The 24,051-nt window shown below is 44.0% G+C and overlaps 1 protein-coding gene across 1 annotated transcript in view; it reads left to right on the forward strand.

Annotated features, from left to right (window-relative positions):
• Window positions 1-23,758, forward strand: part of LOC126199623 (protein singed wings 2) — a 418,405-nt gene extending 394,647 nt beyond the window's left edge. Inside the window, exons 8-9 of the mRNA XM_049936552.1 lie at window positions 3,690-3,779; window positions 23,543-23,758. Coding sequence (XP_049792509.1) covers window positions 3,690-3,779; window positions 23,543-23,725 — 273 coding nt within the window. The 3' untranslated portion in view covers window positions 23,726-23,758. The remainder of the gene's footprint in view (window positions 1-3,689; window positions 3,780-23,542) is intronic.
• The last annotated feature ends 293 nt before the right edge of the window (window positions 23,759-24,051 follow it).

Below are 24,051 nucleotides of genomic sequence, written 5' to 3' on the forward strand. Positions count from 1 at the left end.
ACCATGTTGTCTACAGCACACTTGCACGTTGTGAACAGCACACGCTTACAGCAGAAAGACGACGTACAGAATGGTGCACGCACAGACTGCGTTGTCTTCTATATCTTTCACATCACTTGCAGCGCCATCTGTTGTTGAAAATTGTAACTACTGTAATTTCGAAAGTTTGTCCGCCTGAAAATGTACTGTTGTCCCAAGCATATTGCAACAAACGGTGTATTTCTATCGCTGCTCGTTTAGTTTTTATTGCCGTTTCAAATATACCGGTCATTTTTGAAACACCCTGTAGATCAATTGTCAATGCATAAACTGTATGTGGCGCCTGGCTACGTCGCAGCTACTGACTTAGCTGAAGGCTATGCTAAGTACCGACTCTGCAAATGAGATCTCTGAAGCTATAACGAGTGAACCATTCCTATTAAAGTCGGCTGTAGAACTGGCCAGTGCGCTAGCTTGTCTCGTTAGACCAGCCGAGTGGCGGCGCTCGCTCTGCTAGCGTCGACAGTGGCGACTCGCGGGGCCGATGTGTAGTGACGGACCGCGGCCGATTTGAAGCGTACAACCGAGTGAGTGTGGTGCCTTGCGGTGACACCACAGTTTCCTTACTGACAACATAATACTCCCACCTCCTTGCACACTGACGGGTCCATCTATCGTGACAGCTACTGCCCAGTTCCGCATTATGTAGCGGTATCCCGAGCGTTTTAACAGGTAGTGTATATATACAAATGGATATAGGTTAGTGAGTAGATTAAAACATAACATAGTTTCAGGCTAATTTAATACACCTGTGATTTCAGCATCTGGCAAGAAACAAGAGTTACGTATCTCTAGCGCTCCTACATACGAGGATGAACGTGAATATCATGGTGTAAAATCTAGAAAACCAGGGACGCTTTCTATCAAACGGGAGACATATGTGACTTGCTATCTTAATGGTCTTAGCTCCCCTCTCCCCTTATCCCCTCACACTTCGTTGGGGAACGGCGCGGGGTGGAAGGGAATGTAGGTAAAAATAAAATGTCATCACTCCCGGAGCTTACGCACTACTTAATCTAACTTAAACTTACGTAAAGGACAAGACACACACCCATGCCCGAGGGAGGACTCGAACCGACGGGCTCTTTTTGGGGAGGGGGGGGGGGGGAGCCATGCGGACCGTTACAAAATAAGACATAAGACTTACTTGGTATCGCCATGTTAAATTTCAATTAAATGTGCCACATACATGACTTACTGATTGGATAAAATTACTGCAGCGTTAAGACTATGGGCGGGACTGAGGGTGAACGGTGAAATGTTCAATTCAGAAACTACTGATATCAGTCTCGAATCGTTATTTTTTAGTGGTTCTAGTGTGATTGCTGACAGTTCCAATGACATTTAAGCCCGTGGCTAATCAGTGAAACGAATAGAACTGGGCAGAGCCTTAACAAAGAACTACATGACCGAAAATATCCTTTCCGCTACGTTGAAGTACGGAGAGAATAACTGGTCCGGAACCACCCGGTAATCAACAAGTAAACTGCAATTTCCCTGCAGTGAATACATACATTAAATGCAGAAGCGGATATATTTTTGGGTGGACACTAACAATGAAGCAAACGTTCCGATTTACGAACGAACGAATTAAATAGTAGAGGGAAGGTTTACAGTATTAGCAAATGCCATGTTTACTTCTCGTAGATGGTTGACAAAATGCGAATGATTCCGCTTTTGAAACAGGAAAAAAGAAAGAGACTTAGGAAAAGTAACGCGTTAATTCTATGACTCTTATCATTCTCACCGCTCAAACTACAAATTTACAATGCAAGCAGCAGTTATAACAAGGAATAAAGAAAGTTAACTGTTTAAAGTAACGTCAAAGTTGCAAGAAGCAGGACAGGCCTGTGGTCCACTTAGATCAGGATGGGATAAGTAAGCAGCCGTGTCTTGTTCAGGGAATAATACCGAAAGTTACGTGATGCGTTTCACGTGTACCAAGAAAAACATAATTCAGAATGGCCCAGAAAGGGATTCGAACTATGCTCCTCACAATTACAACTGTGTTGTCTTAGTCACTGCATCGCTCTTATCCTAATGCTAACGTCCAGCTCGGTATAGTATTTCCCCTGGTATTCCAACCAACGCTGGCAAAATATACAGGAGGGAAACTTCTTCTCAAGCCTGTTAACTGTAACTGTAACAAACTTTTAAGGCGGGAGGAACATGTACACACAAACAGCCACAGCACATGCAAACTCCAAATACCTGTCATTTACACATATTGTATTCCGCTGCTGTTATAAAATGGAAACATTTTCGGCATCCACAAAACTCCCAAACCTTTTACGGTGTTTGGTAAGAGAAAATTAACCAACTGTCATATTTTTTTGTACTTTTTTGGAATTATGATTTCAATTTATTTCGGTTTAGAGGACTTTTTCTGTAATATTTACGACCAGTTTCCCTATACATCCCTACCCCAACCATCCACCCTTAAGTTCGTACGTACGTCCGTTACACAATTTCATTACAGTCATTACAAATGGGCTGTTGTAACTTCTCACATTTGTGTAATAATTTATTGCATTAGTGATCGCTGATGTGTATTTATCATGTGACGACAGGGCGTATTTTCATTGAAATATTTTAGTTGACTCCATGGCATTCTAAGTGCCTAACTTTTTTTGTGTATCTTTACGAAGATCTGTAGTGGAGTTCGTCGCACCTGAAGATGGCACTGTTTGCCATAACTGGTAATTAGAGGATTTTATATGCAGTTAAGCGATCACTGACGTCATAGTTATACAAACATTTACAGAGGTCGAGTACTTAACCGATAGTGCAGAGATCACTTTTCAATTGCATAAAATATGGAAATGTTATCAGCTGATATCTAGTTATCTCTGTCGTATAAAGTTACTTTTTCTGTATCTACTCGTCGATGCTATACGGGAAGAGCACAGCGTGGTGCATATGTTCGGCGCAAATATTATAATCTGTTCCTTAAGAAAAGAGAGAGAGATAAGCGTTATTTTAAGTTGGGAGCCATTATCTATGGAAAGCCAATTCTCTCGCCTCGTTGCGTACGCCAGTTCTCGTGAGATCACCGAAGTTAAGCAACGTCGGACGTGGGCGGCATTTGGATGGATAAACGCTTCTATAGGCCACGTGCCGCTGGCTGCTTTCCCTTTGCCTTTAAGTCAAAGGGGAGGATGGATGGCGGCGTAAAGTCCCTGATCAAAAGACTTTGCGTCAGTGTCCTGGATTAAATTCCAAGTCTCTCCACAGTGTCTCATGAAGTGAGGACATGTGACATGGTTGATGATCTGTCTGTTGGACAGGAACGTTAAGCTCGGTACTATTCGAGAGGAATAGACTATGTGCCGGCACTGGGTTTTCAGCCACTCCCGTTTTTCCTCTTCAGGCAGCACAAACATGACACGACACAAAACACACAGCCATTACAGTCACGGAGACTTATAAGATACACATAAAAACACGACTCTAGCATTTCGCGAAGAAAAGATGTCACTGTAGGTGAAGGACAGGAAAATTTTTTAAATTAGGTTGCTGAACCTGCCTTTCAATGTCTCCCCGTCACCAATGTCATATGGCTTTACTTTACTTACGAAAGGGACGATTTCTTGTAAGCCAGTTGCCCCATAAAGCGATTCCCATTAATTGTTCTGATCTGCTTTTCTCAGGTGCTACTGCTAAAGTATTCGAAGCTGGTCACAGATCTGGATGACATTCGATGCCAGAACATCGATGGCGACGAAAATGCCAATGTCAAGGTAAGCATCACACCTCATATATCTTACGCACGCCATTTAAAAGCCATCCAACAGTCATCTATTTCTTAAAAGCACGTTTCCGTATTAACTGCGCTATCCACTTTTCTAAACTCTACGTGATTTTAATCTGGAAAACGTGTGACATATTTAGATGCAAAATAAACTATTTCCCGTTTGTTACTTTTGTCTGAACAGAACCATATTCCTCCACTCTGTGTCCGTATCCATGAAACAGAACTGCGTCATCATAGCAAAACTTTATTGGTTAACTGCTTTCATTTTTCAGAAAACGTATACAAAATTATTTTTAATCAATAAACAAAGATGTGTACGGTGCACTGTAAAGTTCATTGCGTAAGCAGTTAGATCAGCACATACACGTCACAGATATTAAATGAAATTAGTGAAGCATTGCAAAGCGTTTGACTTGTCAATTAACAATAAAAATTTCGTCAAACGACAGTAACAACAGGCAAGCAAGAGAAACTGTACATATCGTGTGTGATGAAATGAAGAAATTAAGATATTTCACACTTTATAATTCTTACAGTGCACTGCCTCATATTTTATTTGTGGTGCAAAGGTTTTCTTCGCCGAACACACCAAACACGAGGAAACCGTGGGTGCATAGGCTTTGTGAGTACAGTGTTTGCTCCACACCTTCTATCCCAGGAGTTGTACATACGTTTAAGAACTAAGGTAGATACTTTAACAATCCACTTGTGAACATGTGTTTTCTATATTTAGGCTGTTATTTCTTCATCACGTCAGCTAAAGTCTTGCCGTAGACAGTGATCGGAATTCTAAATGAAAAGGGGGTTACTACAACCGTCAGATCTCGTAAAGACAGCGAGTCTATTCGCAGCCGAAGCTTTTGTTGAGGCGTAAGTGGATGTTTTGTTGCCCTTATGTTTGGTTTATATGATGCATCACAGGTTTCGTGCTACTATAGCAAATACGCACGTATTATTTCAGGTTTTCATTTGTGTAATTAAAGTGCCTGCATTTCAAAATTCCACTCGCTGCATTAAGTCACATTATCGCTACGTTTACTCTTAGGTGACAACGTATGATACCATACTGTTTCGACACCTGGAGCAGATCTTCTTTAATTTTAATCAGACACTTAATAATTTTCTTCGCCAATTATTACATTGAGTTTTTACGTTTTAGTTCCCTAAAATCTGTCGTTTGTGTCTGTTGCTCTATAAACGTAATAAATCAAAGGGTTTCACTTCGTAGCGTTACTGATTATTGTTCAAAGTATGTCAGGAAGCATCACAGCCTCTTCATCTCCACAAGTGCATCATTTCACTCAGAAGGGGCCTATGTCATCATTAGAGACCGCACGATTAGAGAAAGTGTTTCAGATATTGCATACCGCCTTCACGACATAAAGGCTAACGTAAACATTTGTTTTGTACTATCCGAATGCCGACAGTAACTACTTTATCCATAGAAAGATGACAGGAGAGCTGCTTATAACATTGGCAAGTGCTTGTTTTGCTGTATACTGCGATGTCAGTTCTTCGTAGTATAACGAGAAATGCCATTTCATAATTTTTGTCAGGCTCCATAGGAAGTTCTAGTCTAGTACGCTATACGCAAGAGTGAGAACATAGTTCGCATAATCAGGATGGGGAACAGGTACACGGGAATTTTAATCTTGACTTTGAGGCGTGATAAAAACGTTTCCGGTTAATTAAGATATGGGTTTAGTTACTGTGCCAACGCGAAGTTATTATTAGCCAGGAACTTCCGTTATCGTCTACACTTTGTGGCAGGCTGTACGTTCAGATCTTTTATTGTTATTTCATTCCCCATGCTCCAAGGGGTCGGATAGTAGGCAGTCAGAATTTCAAATTTTTTATCCACTAAGATATATATCAAGCAGTCACTATAGGCCATTCGTTAAAAATATTCAGATTATATAGGGTGATTCAGTTGCTCTACTTGGGGTTTTATGCAATCCACAACACCTTCAGGTATAACACACAAGATTTTCATACTCTCTCGCTCGCTGTCCTACAGAAAAAAATTAACAGAACGTTTTAATTTTCGAACTGTCCAAGAAAAATGTACAAAAGTTACCTCTTGGATAACTCAAAAACCGAAGCCTCCGGCGAAAACGTATCCCTGTAAAAATTGTAGCTACACTAAGTTTCCCACAAAAAGCCCTGTTCATTGACATCACAGTTTCGCACTTGGTATTTGAAGGCATTTGTAAGGGCAGCTGAATCATGTTGGCGGATTCATATAGAGTTTTTTAAGTATGACAGCGCATTTCGTCAATGCTTTGTTCGTCAAATACCATATATGAAGGAAAGTAGGAAGCTTAGGATTTAATGTTCTGTCAACAACGAGCGCATTAGAGATGGTGCTCGTGCTCGTTTTGGGATAAACATGGTGAGGAAAATCAGCCGTGTCCTATTGAACGATTCTGGAATTAGCCTTGAGTTATTTAGAGAAACCATGGAAGATCTGAATTTGGATGGCCGGATGGAGATTTGAAGCAACATCCTCCTGGAAGCGAGTCCAATGTATTAACCACTGTAATAGCTCAGTTGGAGCTGTCTCTGATGTATAGAGTTTGACGATGATCTGTGTGCTCGAATGACCGAAACCGGTTATGATCGGATCTGTGAATGTGTTTAAAATAAAAAAAATAAAAAAAATACGTGACTCATCAATCACTCTCCTCCATAGACGGAATGCCATATCCTTCAGTAATAAATATACTTTTCTTCCAGAAATATTTCACAGAACTGATCATTAGGTAATAAGGGTATTTGTGGTGAGTGAGTGGAAAAGGAAGTGGGAAGTATGGGGAAGCTTCTATATGTTTAAAAAATTTCATCTTATATTGAACGGATGTATTTATTCTTTATTTGATTAACTCTCTTCTGGTTACCTGTTTCATAAAAAGATGGTGAGGATTAATATGATATGCATACTGACTTGGTGTAAACTTGTTTTTTAATATAATTTTTAGCCTATGTACTTTGATGACACACGATGTGTATATTACGAATGGTGCTTTGAAGTCCTCATTAGATATTATTCAAAGACGAATATTTCTACTCCACTTTTGAATGCTTCTATTGAATGTATATAAAGTTTCTATTTTTGTAGATTGTTGGATGGTCCTTATGTCGGTAGCACAAATGGAGAAGAAAAGTCCTAAACTTCTATATAAAATGGAAGCTTTCATGGCATGAACAGTACTTGATTTCAAACTTAGGAAAAACAGTAAGGGCACTAAATACAGACCCTACAGCTACAAATGAACTGACAATGTTTAACAAAAATTGGATAATTCATTTATATTCAGACATTATCTTCATTTTTTAAAATATTTAGGTGGTTTCTGCGGATGAACATTTGTCGTTGTTTAATCTGTTACATTACAAACCGTAGCCGAGTGACAAAGAGATCATTTGTCTGACTAGACTACGTGATGATTTTTAAGTAACTGATATGGTGTGGATGTTGAACATTACATAAGTATATTCACATTCCATAGGATAAACGATTGTGTGATATATCAACATAGAGGGCGAATGCAGAATCTCTAATCCGTGATGGATGCTCTATGAGCGTTATTAAATCAGTGGGCAATCAGGTATGGCCACATACAGAATAATATAAACTATACATCCGTAGTGGTTAGGTACGCAGATCATACAGCTTATATCGATTAGTGTACCATTCACAAAAGGGCTTAAACTAAGAGTACAATATGTGTATTTATATATCATAGCCCATGTCTTTGGTTTTGTGTTTATACTATGATAACGTATTTCATATTCTATAAAGGGAGTTTTATGTGTATAACGCTCAGCTGTATACGTCTTATATTAGCATAACCACGACTTTGTTTCCATAGCCCATAGGTTATTCTGTAATAGTGCTTATATACGCACTTTTTGTAATGGCAGTTTTTTTTCGTACCTATAAGTTAAACGAGGCTTAAAGATAGTTTGAAATATGTTGTTAAAATAAAAAATATCTACAGTTTTACAACCACAAGTATTTCATTGCAAACGTCTTTTCATTTTAGATACTATTACAGAATATGATTACAATTGTAAACCGATTTCGGCACTCGTACATTGGCCATCTTCAGAATCTGTCCAACAGCAAAATGAGAGAGGGTCTACATTTAAATTTCGAAATCTGCAAAATTTTTGCCACATCTACTTGTAAGTGATGGTGGGTAAAAACCAAAACAGATATATGTAGTTCATACCCATACCCCACAGACGATACTTCACTAACATAACGTTCACGATATTAGTTGCCATAATGAACCAGAGAACAGAAGCTACCATGATTGATGTTCTGTGGTTTTTCTAAATTGCCTAAGGGAATAATACCGTGATGATTCTTTTGAAAAAAGCACGGCTGATTACTTCGCTGTTCTTTCCAGTTCCAGGTTGTGCTGCTTTGCTACTGATGTTGTCGCTGATGGGATGCTAAACCCTAACCTCCCTCCCATTTTGCGCCGGCGAGGCGACCAACGTTTTTATGTTGATGGATAACCTGGAAAACTGTAAATGTAATGATATAATAAATATAGGTATCGAAGTGATTCATAACCTTTCACACATTTTTACATTAAAGATGTTGCGTGTTTTACCTCGACATAATTATGGAGAACAATTGGATCTGGAACATAGAGTATGAAAAGCGAGGTATCACTTAAGTATGCATATATGGTTCTTCGGTTTTTGGTCTCTAGCTTAGCTTGACAACACTTTGTTCTTAAATGTCGCCTTTGACGTATAGGTATGGAGCGCATGAGTTTTGACTTCAGCTTCGTCATTTACAAAAATAACTAGCAAAAATATAAAGAATTTAAAACATTTATCTGGATTTTCTGTCCGTTTCCTCTTGTAGATTCAGAAGATGGCCAATGTACGGGTGGAAACGGCTATGATTGTACTTCGTGACTGTGTCTTATAAAAATAGGTCTACAATACGTCAATCATTTTACCCGTATATACGTTATACTTTGTTGTGTTATCCAATTGGACAGTTTTCTATCATACTCGAGAATTTGTAGAAACAAAGTTAATGTTCAGTAGCACAGATAGTGATGCGGATACCGGATGGAATAAAAAGGCAGTTCCGAATGATCGGTAGCGAACGAGTTTATGTAGTGGACGGACGGCCAGAAACTAAGATCAGAACAAAGCGAAGTTCATCAAGCCCAGAGAGTAATCCAAAGCGAGAACAAGCAACAGCCAAAGTCGGATTGTAACTACCCGTATGACTTGATAATGGTAGCTTCGTAAAATGCGAGAACACGCATGAGACGCTTTCGTAAAATAAAACCTGTATTTACGCTCCAACCACTGGCTGCTGCCAAATCACTGCTCTTGTGCCATTAAAATAATATAAAATTTCTAGATAAATTTAAATAATTTAAGAATTTAAAAATAGGTGATTCACAACATATGGCTTGCATGCCTCGATAGCGACTTAAGCTACACAAGCGTCGCACCGCTGACATACATACATAAACAAACACAAAATTTCAATTTTCGTCTGGGAAAATGCAGAACATTGTCCCAAAAATAAACTGAAAAAGTTCGAATCGCCCATTCTGACCTAGGTCATCAGACGAATGCGGCAACTGGAAATCCTCTCCTAAATATTCATAGTTGGCATTTTCTCTGCTCCACTACCACACGAATAACTACAACAGCTTATCATATTTTTACGAGCTGCGAATGAAAGATGTAGAAGAAATGGGTGATTCTTATGATTACATGATGGCGGTGTGGCGTATATTTTCCTCATTGTGAGGATGACAAGGTGGAGGTTGCTGGGAGCTGGATAGGGATTGGAATATGGGAAGTATTTTGCAGATGTTTTATGGAAAAAGATCTGTATTGTCTATGTGGAAAGCAACTCACAAGTAAGGTTTAGGTGTTATGATATGAGTGAGACGTCAAGTGAGAAAGGAAATGCTTCACTGACGCTTTCATTCGAAGTGGGGTGGGTAGGTTACGGAGTAATTGGAAGAAAGGCTGGGAAAACATGTGGAGTGCTTGGAGATGGAAGCAACGACGGACTTGTTGGTAGCAGCTTTGCAACAATCCATGGTTCTCATGGAAGGGAGAGTGTTGGGACTTAAACGTTTACAGCATATGTAAGGGTGGGAGTGGTGTTTAGCTATTTAAGGATTTGTGGAAACATTATGAATAGGTATAGGGTGTGAGCGAGGGACGATGGATATAGAAAGTATGGCATAGTGCCTTCCTTTTCTGGAATTGGTGGGAGTAACAAAACTTGGGAGCAGTAGAAGTTCATACTACATTTTTATAGGTAAGATTGTGACTGATGAGAGTTTCATCTGTATGGATGGTGGTCATGAGATGTATCATCATGTTTCACTGGCTAGTAGTTTTAATCTTTAATTTCTTCAATGATCAAATAAACTGCCTAGATGGCATTGGCAATAGGAAATAGCTGTATCTTTCAAGAGATTATTAACGGACGAGTGCGTAAGCATGGTGCAAGCGAGGTTGTAGGCGCATATGGGGATGATATTGTGAATTATAATCGAGAGAGTCTGACAGGAATGATTGTACAGTACAGTCTTAGGATATGGAATTGCTTTTCTCAACACAAAGGGATCCACAAATACAAGTAGAACTTAAACCTTACTTGTGAGTTGCTTTCCACATAGACAATACAGATCTATTTCCATATAACATCATAGCCTACAAGAAAGTTACAACCTATAATTGATTATGCTGTAGGGAAAGAAAGTAAACATACAAAGGAGGAGAATAGCAAAAAATTGGTAGGTGCTACAACAACGGTAATGAGAATGGAAGAAAACTGGACCAACTATAGTACAAGTTAAGTTTATTGCAGGATCCTTCAACAGCCTTGTCATAAAAGCTTAGACTGAGTGGGAAGCTACATGAGAATGATGTTACAACAGTGGAAGCAGAGTATAAGACAATTGTGAGAGCTATTCATTAAGCTGCCCTTGAGAGTCTCGGCGTAGTTGAGAACCCATATGGAAAATTTGGAAGTGATTGGTAGGAAGGTGACATTGCCGCGAAGGTGTAGGAGCCAAAGGAGGACTATAACAGATGGCTTATGATCATTAGGACTGATAACAGGGTATATAAGGGGAGAGACAGGTAAAGCTAAAAACCGATGCGAAAGCGAAGGGTGCGTGGCACAGGGGGAGCTGTGTCAAGGGACCGAACATCAGTCCCTCTCTGTTCGCAGGGCACAGACCATCAGGTGTTCTGCATGCCGGAGACCTCGTTCGTCGGCGTGGGATCGCGGCGCGATTCGGCAAGGGTGCTTCGCCGCGCCTCTGGGTAACTGGGGCGTGTTCTGCCAAACCCAGGAGGTGGTGACATCGCCTGGGCTAGGTTAGATGGGTCCAGACCGCTGAACGACTGGGTGACCGACCCACCACCTGAGTAGGAGTGGGTCCTTGGCCGAGAGGTGGAAGCTCGCGCTAGTAAGCGGCGAAGGGCGAGAGGTGCATCCGCCTCTCCGGAGTGCGGGGTGCACTTCCCGCGGAGCGTCGGGTGAAATCGACGATGACGGAGCCACCGATGGGGACCAGTGCGCTGGCAACGGCGCGCTGAACCCTGCAGTTCGAAGAGTGCCCTTGGCCTTGGGGCGAGGCCGGTGGGCGAGCTGCCTCATGTGTCCCCCCCCCCCCCCCCCCATTGCCAGAGGAGCCGGTCCGGGGCAAGAGACGGGCTCCCATCTTTTATCACTCGTTTACTCATCATGGCGGCAACTGAAACGAGTGATTCTTGTGCGTCCAAACGCGCTTCTATTGAACCTGATCCCTCTCCCCAGGACGAGCTGGGACAGGCAGAAGGCGAATCTGTAACACCGAGACACGCTAGAATTTCACTGCTCCTAGAGCAGAATGTCAAAAATGGTAAAATAAGCCAAGCGGCTCTGTCAATCATAAAAAATGAACTCACGGCATGGGCTATCGCCCATGCAAAACTTGAAGGCCGGGTGGAAGAGTTGGAGAAAGAAAACAGTAGATTGAGGAACCAACCGGTCAAGACCTGGGCGGCGGTGGCTGCGCAAGCGCCGACCAAGCCACACACAACCAAAGAAACCATTGATAAAGTAGTTAAAAGAACAGACACTGCGGTCTTTCTCAGGACACTGCCTGGGCAAGACACCAGTGTAAAGAAAATCCAGGAGCTGTTCACAAAAACAATAAACCCAGCTAAAGATAAAATTAAGATAAAGAGGATTAAACCTAGCAGAAACTCGGTAATTGTGGAGGTAGCTTCGGAGGAGGACAAAGACAAATTATTAAACAATCAAAAACTAAACTCACTAGTTATGTGTGAACCTCCAAAGAAAAGAAATCCTTTAATAATCCTTTATGACGTGCCCACTATAATGACTGACGACGAACTGACGAACACAATAAAAGAACAAAATTTTGATGATCTAAATGTGGAGGAATTTCGGAATAGCTTCAAACTGAGATTCAAGACTGGGCCTCGGGGGCGTGATGTGGTTCATCACGTTGCGGAGGTCACGGCACCAATGTGGAGGAAGATCACAGCAATGGGCAGACTATATGTAGGATTCCATTCGGTCAACGTCAGAGACTACATCGTGGTACCTCGCTGCCACAATTGTGGTGACCTGGACCACATGCTAAGGCTTTGTACCAGGGAATCGGCTTGTACGAAGTGTGGCACAAATGGACACAACCGCACAGACTGCAAAGCAGCAGCAGTCTGTATTCCCTGCAAAAGCCGCGGAAAAAAGTCATGTGGAGCCACGGGACGTAATTGCCCAACATATAGAATGTTAGAACAACGATTGATCTCCAAAATCGACTATGGCTGATCACAGCCCACCAAACAGGATGCCAAAGCGCAAATCCCCGAGCAAGAGGAGGCGGGACGCTATGAGGGCAACCAGGTTTAAGAACTTCTTGATGGCGCTTTCGGGTGCCACTAAGACAGTAACAATAGATAGGGCCATCCAAACAGAGCCTTACATGATTGATATAAGTATACAAACAGATTTCCCCGTACTGAGTACAGATCCCGCCCCTCAACGCCGGGAAACGAAGCCGACAGTCCATCTGAAGCGGCAAGGGCATCCTATGAATGCAATAACCCTGACAAAACTAAAAGAAAACCAACCCATCCAAGACAATGCTGTCACAAGCACAAGCCTGAAGTCCACAACGCAGAACACTCCAGTGGTCAGATTGCCACTTGTGGAGCCGGTAAGGGTGTACCCCAACATCGAGTACACGATGCAACTGGTCAGGCTGGAAGAGCCGATTACCCTGGCCACTGCCTTACGACATGTGGTCCGTGTAGGACACGAAGAGGGTAGAAAGGTAACCTTCTCGGTAATGGAGGCTGTGGACAGAATACAGCTCAAGTCAGTGAATCTCCCCACTGATTTCGGAGCCCTGCGGGACCTACTGAAAAAAGTTTTTGAGAGACGTGGTGAGAAGTTTGGCCTTCAGGACATTTATGAACAGGACGTACTGGCAAACGGACGAATTGGTTTTGACTGGAGTAAGACCTGGCCGGACGACCACATGCACACATACTTCCCATGACGACTGAAATAACGATTGGACAATTAAATACGCACAACAGCCGACTTGTTATGCAGGAGCTCCGCAAAGAGGTGGAGGAGAAGAGACTGGACGTGCTCTGCCTACAGGAGCCGTACTCCCAAGCTGGGAAAATAGCTTTTGCTGCCGCAACTTGGCAGATTGTCAGCAGAGGTGAGGACCCTAGAGCGGCAATAGTAGTTACAAACAAACTCTTTGAGGGTTACCACGCTCTCACAATTTACAACTCGTCACTGCAACGTCGTGGAGCTTCAGTCACCGATGGGAGTAATTATTCTCATAAATATGTATTTTCAATACGGAGACGAGATTGAACAACACCTAGAACACCTGGCAAGAGTTACCGCGGCGTTGCGGGGACGAAAGATAATCATAACAGCTGACATCAATGCAAAATCCCCCCTGTGGTACAGCGGCACCAGAGACACAAACGGTGATAAAGTGGAAGATTTTCTCATGGCTTCGCAGCTCGTGGTGGCCAACATGCCGGGCAATCCTCCTACCTATACAGCAGGAGGAGGACAAGGCACGAATATCGATGTAACCCTAACATCACATAATGCAGCAAACCTTATAAAGAGTTGGAAAGCCGTAAGCAATGCCACCACGAGCGACCACAATTTAATAACCTTCACTTCAGGTGAAAGAGAGTGCCGCTGGACCATGGGGTGGGAAGTACAATTTAACTACAACAAAGCGAATTGGGAACTACTAGTAAGGGTGACGTACATCGGGACCTAGACATAGATGAAAGAGCTGAGGAACTGGTGGGTGCAGTACATAGAGCGGTGAGGGCCGCTGTACCAACCAGGAGGAAGGCCGTGGCGGCCTCGCCGTCACCATGGTCGGCCGAGGAATTACGTCAATCTGTCAGAAGGCTAAGGAGGAACTACCAGCGCAGTGTCGTCTGGCTGGAAAGGCAAAGATGGCAGTAGCGATATAGGGAGGCCAAGCAGAGATTCCAGAAGGAGTTACGCGAAGTAAGAATGCGTAGCTGGGAAAGCTACGTGCTGAACCAGTTGGCCTTAGATCCGTGGGGTCTCCCTTATAAATTAGTAAGGGAAAAAATCCGCTCTCCCCTGCAGCTATCAACAGTCAGGCAGGGGGACAGGATGACGGAATCTTGGCAGGAAACTGCTGAGGTCCTTCTCCAATCCCTGCTGCCTGACGACAATGCGGATGGAGAAACCGAAAGCCAGAAGCAACTGCGAGACACATACCTAGTAGATTACAACAACAACATGGCAGTCTACCCATTCTCGGAAGAGGAGGTGGCTGCACAAATAAGATCCCTAAAAAGAGGGAAAGCTCCAGGACCAGACGGCATTGTGGCTGAGGTGGTGCAATTTCTAGCACCCCAGTTAGTCGCGCCGCTGACCCACCTATTCAACGAATGTCTTAGACAAAGGAGGTTTCCCAAGAGGTGGAAAACCGCGAATGTGGTAATAATTAAAAAAGGACCAGAAAAAGATCCGGCCGAAGTTAAATCTTACAGGCCAATCTGCCTATTGGACCTGTTCGGGAAGCTTCTGGCTGACAGATTGACGGCTCACCGGGTGCTGTGCGGGATGAGCAGCAGGCAGTTTGGCGTCAGGCCGGGGCGGTCGGCATCTGATGCTATCGCTCTGGCGGCTGAGGTCTGTGGCTCAACCCCACATAAGTACGTCGTCGGCATCATGGTGGATATCAGTGGCGCCTTTGACAACCTGTGGTGGCCTTCACTCTTCTCCTGTTTACGGGAGAAAGAGTGTCCAGGGCCGCTTTATGGGTGTCTCAGGAGCTATTGTAAGGACAGGGAGGTTTGGCTATCATCCCCTAGCGGGAGAATTGGAAAAATAATTACCAAGGGGTGTCCCCAAGGCTCTGTTCTGGGGCCCCTTTTCTGGGATATCCATATGGAACCATTACTAGACGGACTACAACAAAGTGAAGAAGTGCTACAGGTGATAGTCTACGCAGATCTCCTCCTGCTGGTCGGCGGTCGTGGCCGAGAGGACATCGAGCCAAAAATTGAAAGGGCCATTGAAAAACTGCACCAGTGGTGCCTAAACACGAAGATGAAAATATCTCCGAGTAAATCCACATACTTACTGCTAAAAGGTCAGCTTATCAGGAATCCCACTGTCAGAATCTATGGCTCACCAGTTCTTCGGCGACGGGAGGCGCGATATCTGGGAGTCATAATTGACGAGAGATGGAACTTTGGAAAACACATAGAAACCGTAACCCAGAGAGCCCTCCAATTACTAAACAATCTCATTTCCATTGGACATAAACGATTTCATCTCACCCCTCATCTCATCAAACTCTATCACTATAGCATCTTGACCTCAGTAGTGGGTTACGGCTCGGGAGTCTGGGCGCACAGGCTCACGCGGGTCGTGCCCGCCATGATAGTGAGAAGAGTCCAAAGAAACATGATTCTAAGATCAGTAGGGGCCTACTGGACATCACCATGGGGAGCTCTGTTAGTCATAATGGGGCTCTGCCCGTTAGATATCAAGATACGTGAACAAGCGGCATGGTACTGTGCTAAAAAAGGGAACGGGGAGAAAATAATAGGTATCATGGGTGTGAGAGTAGAGGACAAGAGAGAAATAAGAAACAGAGGGGAGGAACTGTGGCAGAGGGATTGGGAGGAAGATGAAACGGGGAGAAGAACATTCCAGTTCTTACTTGACGTTAAAGAACGCGGGGCCATGAAATATTTTGAACCTACACGAGGGCTCATCTATTTTCTCACTGGTCATGGATCCTATCCGACATATTTATGTCGGTTTGGGAAAATGGCAACCCCCGAGTGTGACTGTGGCGCGGCGGAAGGAACTCCTGATCATGTGGTTTTCGAGTGCCCTCTCTTCAACGACGTTGCGACAACACTCCGAGACAGACTTCCAAATAACGAGACATACAATCTCCTAAGACAAGAAGACACTTTCCATACTTTGAATGCTCTGGCAGATGAGGTATCGCGAAAAGTGTTAATAGAATACTTGAGGGACTGAGAATAGGCACCAAATTTATAAACCAACCGATTAAGACCTGATCCCATTCCCATACCGCCTGTGCGTGGAATGGCCGACTTCCATCAGTTGGAAACCGCCACGTACGGGATTAGGGGGGGTGGGGTCAATTACACCGATTGCGACTAAAGCACCAATGATGACGTAGGTTAAGTTAGTAGTAGTAGGACTTAGTTTAGAACACTAACATAGGAAACTGCAGCGAATACTAACCTTGGCCGGCCCAGTGCCAGCGGCATGCTCCTCGGGGTTAGCTCGAGGAGCCTGGCCACCCTAAGTAGGTTTGTATTCTACTGGCACACCTGTGACGCTGCAGTTAGTAGTCATTTCTAGGTTGGATAATTAACTAAAGAAAGTAGGGAAAACTAAACTGCCCATTGTTGTTGTAGGAATCTGACCATACTTTAGTAACTTAAACTGTAGTTCACTAATATAATTGTAATATTAAGCTGCAATAACTTAATTCTATGTAACAATTAATGGCCCACTAATCATGTTAGGAGGTGGGCCAAATATGTATGATTAGTATTGTTGTGTCAATAAAGAATTTTTTTATAAAAAAAAGCTAAAAAATGCTATAAGGGATTTTAAATGTGCAGAAATTAATAGCTGCATAGGGAGTTCAAAATCCACAGAAACATGGAAGGACATAAAACAGCTAAGAACAAATGACAGAAATAACGTAATCCTACATTAGATAAGCTTAGGTAGATGGAAGACATACTATGAAGAACTATTTGAAGAAGGTCGATCCGAATTTCAGATATGTGTTCCTTTGCAGGTAATGAACATGACACAGAAACCCAGGCTATAACAGCAGCGGAAGTAAGTTAAGCAGTTCAAAAATGCCAGAGCACTTGGACCTGGAGCTGTATGTATGGACTTGTTGAGTGCCGGGTCAAAGGTGTTATTTGAACATTCCGCAAAGCTATTTATCCTCTGTCGTAGTGGCAAAGAAACTCCTGTAAGAGTTTAAAGAAGGTTTCATCACAAAAATATTTACAAAGGAAATCAAGGATGACTACGTAAATTATCGAGGCAACGCAACTCTCTGTTCCATATCGAGACTGTATGGTAATATCGTTAAAACTAAAACTGAGAGAGAAATTGAGGAAGCAGATACGAGAGCTCCATGGCTCTCCGGTAGGGTGGTCTCGTATCGATAATATCTGCAACATTAGACAGGCTACTGACAAGATAGTGACGCATAACTTGGAGACACTGATGGCTTTTATAGACTTGCAGAAAGCCTATGACAGTGGAGCACTTTCTGGGATGTGGGAAGCAATGAATAACCAGAGCATTCATAAATGTTATCTACAAGCCGTTAGAAAGCTGTATTCAGATAATACTTGGGGAGTAACTATCACAGAAAATATTAGCGAAAGCCGGCCGAAGTGGCCGTGCGGTTAGTGGCGCTGCAGTCTGGAACCGCAAGACCACTACGGTCGCAGGTTCGAATCCTGCCTCGGGCATGGATGTTTGTGATGTCCTTAGGTTAGTTAGGTTTAACTAGTTCTAAGTTCTAGGGGACTAATGACCTCAGCAGTTGAGTCCCATAGTGCTCAGAGCCATTTTTTTACTAGCGAAAGGCTGAGACAAGGATGCTGCTTAGCGCCTATTTTTGAACGAAGCACTGAAAAATTGGAAAGGAAAGTGCAAAAAGATGGAAATTATAGTAGGTGATGACATCCTATTCTCCCTAAATTTCGCCGACGATCTGGTCATTTTTGACAAGGAAGAGGAGGCTGTGTCCTATATGTTAAGCTTAAAGAAGAATATGGGCAGTGGGGCATGAAAATTAATTTTACAAAGACTAATTTGCTGTCGGAGGTATAGGAAAGGATATCGTCTTAAATGATGAATCTATAGTAAAGTGCTTTCTATCATACAAATATTGAGGGACAATCATTTCGGATAAAGGTGGAAGCAACGAGGAAATAAAGCACAGGATAGGAAAGGGAAATTTGGCAAGTGAAGAGTAACATTCCATTATTTAGATTAGAATTACAGTAAAAATTTGAAAAGGGGGACCTACGAAACTTCAGTTGGGGGTATTGCTCTGTATGGCGCTAAACTGTGGGATGTAAGAGGGTCAATGACAAGAAATTAAAAGGAATGGAAATGGAGTTTTGGAGACAAAGTCGTGAAGTAAAAATAATAGATGAAGTGCTGCGAGAATAGATGGGAGTTACAAAGTATAAGGATGACACCGGCTAGATGGGAACGACGGCGCGAGGTGTGCGATACAGGACAGTCCCAAGCAAGACGATGATCGGCAAGATGGAAGGAGGCGGAAACAGGGATGCGAGAGACGCCGCATGGGGTATAAAACTCGCAGATGTTGTGGGCTTTGGTTTGATTGGTTAGTTGGTGAGCTTCCAAGTTAATTTACGGTCATGATTTAGTCCAAGATATTTCATTATTTTGGTTAAGTGAGTGGGCCGGATGTCTGGTGTCAGGTGAAGTTCTCTAGGATGGAACAGCTGGGTGGTTTTTCCTATAATTATTGACTGGATTTTACCTGGATCTCTGTAGAAAGCTCCACTGGTTGCGCCAGAACTTGATTTTGTAGAGATAAAGTTGGAGGGATCGTTGGGATGAAACGAAATTACTAGGACAGGAAAGACATCTGTGTTTTCAGCATATTATAGTAAACACAAGGGGTAGTTTTGTGACATCATAGATGAGATGCTTCGACCATGGTGTTTAACAGTTCTATTAGACGAGCGCCCACTCCCCCCCCCCCTCCTCCCCCAAATATATTAGTTGCCCACGCCACGGCGACACATGGGAAATTACTGGCTGGGTAGCAGAATACTGCATTGGCCAGGTGAATATGAGTGAGCGGCAGTCGTTGCCGTTCACTTTTTTTACCCACATTCGATTCGACCTCTCTCGCCTTCGCGCAAGTGAGTACTGGCCTATGCGCAGACGAGTGAGCTCCGCATGGTGGTACAGGCGGCTGTGTCTTCAGGCCAGGTAGTCTCGGCTATTTTCCGCCAAGCTATGCAAAGTTCATTCGCCTTGTCTCTGGCAAACCGCAGTCGAGGGCATAGAGAGCATCTCTGGCTGCATATGGGTATCAGTATCGGGCTGAATCAGGAAACTGAATTGCTGTCAGATACTAAAGATAGGATGGGAGTTCATTCTGATACAGAAGTCTAGCCGGCCTCTGTGACCGAGCGGTTTTAAGCGCTTCAGTCCGGAACCGCGCTGCTGCTACGGTCGCAGGTTCGAATCCTGCCTCGGGCATGGATGTGTGTGATGTCCTTAGGTTAATTAGGTTTAAGTAGTTCTAAGTCTAGGTGACTGATGACCTCAGATGTTGTCCGATACTGCTTAGAGCCATTTGAACCATTTTTTGAACAGAAGTCTAGCAGACGAAGATGATGTTGAGGTAGAGTAGTTCACTCGTTTCTGTAGTTGGCTACGACACGCGATTTGTTCATTGCTTCATTCTTAGCTCTAAAATCTGCAGACTAGATTGTGAAATCAGAGCAAAGCACGTACGGACCTGAGAGAGTGTCCGCCCCCGGTAGCTCAATGGTCAGCGCGACAGAATGTCAATCCTAAGAGCCGGGGTTCGATTCCCGCCTGGGTCGGAGATTTTCTCCGCTAAGGGACTGGGTGTTGTGTTGTCCTAATCATCATCATTTCATCCCCATTGACGCGCAAGCCGAAGTGGCATCAAATCGAAAGAGCTGCACCCGGCGAACGGTCTACCCGACGGGAGGCCCTAGTCACACGACATTTACATTTTAGCTGAGAGAGTAAGTTACCAATGTCGCCCCACACAAAAATCATTGCCAGAAGAGAGTATATGTTTCAGGTTTCCTGCAAACACAGTTCTGCTGTGGTATGGATACCAGGAGCAAGACAGGGTATGAGTGAAATGATGCGGCAACTAGAAACGTTCTCCAATTTTGAGGTACGCGGGACAGTGCAATTCACGGGGGGCAAGCGTCAAAATATTCGCAGATTCACCGTAAAATTCTGCGGGAATATGGGCCAAATGCAATGTCGAGTCCAGCCGTAGTGGAATGGTGATATCATCACCAAGTTGTATAATTTGAAGGAGGAACAAGGATAAAGGAAAGGAAAAGGAAAGAACTAGTGATGTCGGCTGCATCTGGCGGGACTTTTGCGGAATAAGTGGTCACGAGTGAAAATGGGTGCCGGACCGGGATTCGTACCGGGACTTCCTGCTTACTAGGCAGTTGCGTTAGTCACTACGCCATCCGGACACAGTGTTTATCGCACTTGCGTGGACTATCTCGACACGCCACCCGGCCGACCCTCAGTCCCACCTAGCACCACCTATCCGCAGTCTCCATCCATGTCCTGCTTTCTAGCTGCTTTGAGATTTCCGCAGGAGATTGAACGAAATTGTGCATGCGCACTGAAGGTGGTTGGTTCACAGCCCATCGACGCGAATCAGTTACAGGAATACATGGCGTCTGTACTTTCGGACATGTCCTAAAGAACAGACCCGATGCATTCGTATAACTTGCCCAAGACTGGACATTGTCGATCGGGAGGGGAGACCATCGACATCGACCACAGTCGACAATATCGAGGCATTCTTTTCGACAGGGTGAAAGAACAAGTAGGTGGAAAGAGAGTTTTCCAACGACGAGGACGTTAACACAGCTATTCTCGAATGACACCGTAAGCAAGGAGCGGAATTTTATCTCTGAGGACCTGAACAATCGGAACAACGGACCAACTGTTATTTGTAGAGATTTGGTGACTATGTTGTGCAGTAGTGTTATGTATCTGTGTCACTTTGAAGTGTAGTGTAGCATTTAATAAATGTTAGTTGGACTGTCATAATGGCATGTAACTTATTCTCTGAAATTACAATGAAATGAATACCCCTAGCTGCATACAGGCGTTGATATAAGTCTACATGGACAGTTGAAAATGTGTGCCCCGACCAGGACTCGAACTCGGGATGTCCTGCATACATGGCAGACGCTCTATCCATCTTTTTTTTTCATTTTTTTCGGTGTGTTAGTTGCGTTTGGTCTGGGCAGACGTCACAAGACATCCGTTCAGGTTGATCGTTGATTCCTTTACTCAGTTTTTTATTACAGAGGACGAGCAGCGCTCGTCCATCTGAACCACCGAGGACACATAGGATAGTGTGACTGCAAGGACTTATCTCTGGCACGCCTCCTGTGAGACCCACATTCCCAACTTATTGTCCGGCGCTATATTCATAATGCTCCTGCCCATTATACTCATTACTCGCGGCTTTTTGCTGATTCCTGTAGGAGTTCGGGCACTGTTTGAAACGAATTGTTAAGGCTCACCGGCCATTTGGCCATCTTCTTCTGTGCGGATGGACAAACAGAGCCCGAACTCTTACGGGAATCGGCAAAAAGCTGCGAGTAATATAATGGGCAGGGACACTATGGATATAGTGTGGGACAATAAGTTGGGAATGTGAGTCTCACGGGAGGCGTGCCAGAGATAAGTCCCTGCAGTAGCACTATCCTCTGTGTCCTCGGTGCCTCAGATGGATAGAACGTCTGCCACGTAAGTAAGAGATCCCGGGTTCGAGTCCCGGTGGGGGCACACATTTTCAACTGCCCCCGTTGACTTATATCAACGCCTGTATGCAGCTAGGGGTATTCATTTCATTTAACAAGCTTCATGGTCACCGATGGTATCTGTTCTCTCGGACATGTCCATACCATCTTCATGTATATACAGGGTGCGTCAAAAAAATGTGTACACACTTTGAAACGTAATAGAAAATTTATTTCCCGTTCTACAATGTTAAATTTCTGGAAATGGAAAGCTTAAAGTCCAATTGCAAAAATAAATATACTTTGCGAATGTGATTAATGTTCAAACTGGTGGCCTGCAGCATCAATACATTTCTGAGTACGAGTCACCACTGATTCCGTACATGGTACCAAAGTGTCCCATGAGATTTCTGCGCACACCGCCTGCATCTCATTCCAAAGTGTGTCCAGGTTACGTGGTTTACGTTTGTACACCTCATCTTTTACTGTGCCCCATAAGAAGAAATGCAGTGGTGTGAGGTCTGGAGAGCGTGCAGGAAACTCGATTGGTCCCCTGCATCCTATCCACTGGCCTGCCACATTGTGATCCAGGTATGCTCGTACGTCCCTGTGATAGTGCGGCGGGGCGCCATCTTGTTGGAAATAAAACTCATCATTACCGTATAATGCACGAATGGCAGGGAATATGGAGTCAGCAAGCATTGTTAGGTACTTTTCTCCAGTAACAGTACCTTCAAAGAGGAAAGGCCCAATGACTCCCCTTGCAGACAAACCATACCACACATTTACACCAAGCAAATTCTCAGCCTTTTCAACTGTAACGTGAGGATTATCTTCATCCCAGTACATACAATTGTGCCTATTGACAGTTCCATTGAGTTTGAATTGGGCTTCATCTGACCAAATTATGCTACCCATAAATCCCGGTTCACGTCTCACCATCTCCTGAACCGATTCACAAAATTCTAACCTCCGGTCTGTATCGTCGTCACTTAGCTGTTGCACCAGCCTTGGAATGTACACACGAAACTTGCCTCTCTTCAGAATGCGTAGCACACTACTAGCACTTACATTACTCTCACGTCCCGCTTGCCTTGAAGATTTTTGAGGCGAACGCTGAAACAGTTCCAAGACCGCAGTTGTGGAATCATCACTTGTAGCTGTACGAGGTCGCCCTGATCGACCTTTATGCACATCACACAGTGTTCTATGAATTTCTAATTTGTCTCGTAGACGTGTAATTGTTAACCCTGGAGGTGGTTCTGTACCATACCCACTTCTCCACTGTCTTCGAACCGCAGCTACATTCTCAAACTTCCAGTACCACTTAATTATCTGCTTCCGCGCTTCAAAGCTGAAACGCACGTCCGCCATGTTGCAGTTACTTCCTTGCCACTGCTACCACCTGTTGAAGAAACATAACATTACTTTCTCACAGACATTTAACGCTGTAGAACGAGAAATAAATTGTCTATGACAGTTCAAAGTGTGTATACATTTTTTTTGACGCACCCTGTATTATTGTCTGGAGTCGCCTGGTGGAAGCATTCTCTTAAGAGGTGCCGGTGCTGTGGTGTGCAGGTGAAGGACGTGTCGCGCAACTCGGTGTGCCGCGTGCCGGAGGAGCAGCTGGTGCAGCCCCTGGACGTGCTCAACGGCGTGCTGGCGGCGTTGATCGCTGTCTCGCTCGCCAAGCTCGCCTACGACTACTGGGCCTTCAAGCGCACCGGCAAGCTGCCCTGGCTCGTCGGCAAGATGCCCTGAGCCGCGGTACCAGCCAGACACGCATCCATCCGCTCCACGCCTGCCTGCGCTCAGGGCCACGTCCACAGTATTTAAACAAGTAACGCAGCCTTACGGGCGGATGCCCGAATTAGAAATGTTGCTCGAAGCCCCCTCCCGCCCCCGCCCCCCCCCCCCCCATTACGCGGTTCATGTAGCCAAGTACGACGTCGCAATTTCTTAAAGACATGTAACGTTTATCCAGGATTTGCAGAAACACACCCTTTAATTTCCGTCTACGATTCAGGTATACAGGGTGAAAAGTATTTAAACCGACAAACTCTGGGACGTTGTAGGGGACACCAAAA

This window comes from Schistocerca nitens, chromosome 1 (genome assembly GCF_023898315.1).
Source record: "Schistocerca nitens isolate TAMUIC-IGC-003100 chromosome 1, iqSchNite1.1, whole genome shotgun sequence".
NCBI classification, from domain to species: Eukaryota; Metazoa; Arthropoda; class Insecta; order Orthoptera; family Acrididae; genus Schistocerca; species Schistocerca nitens.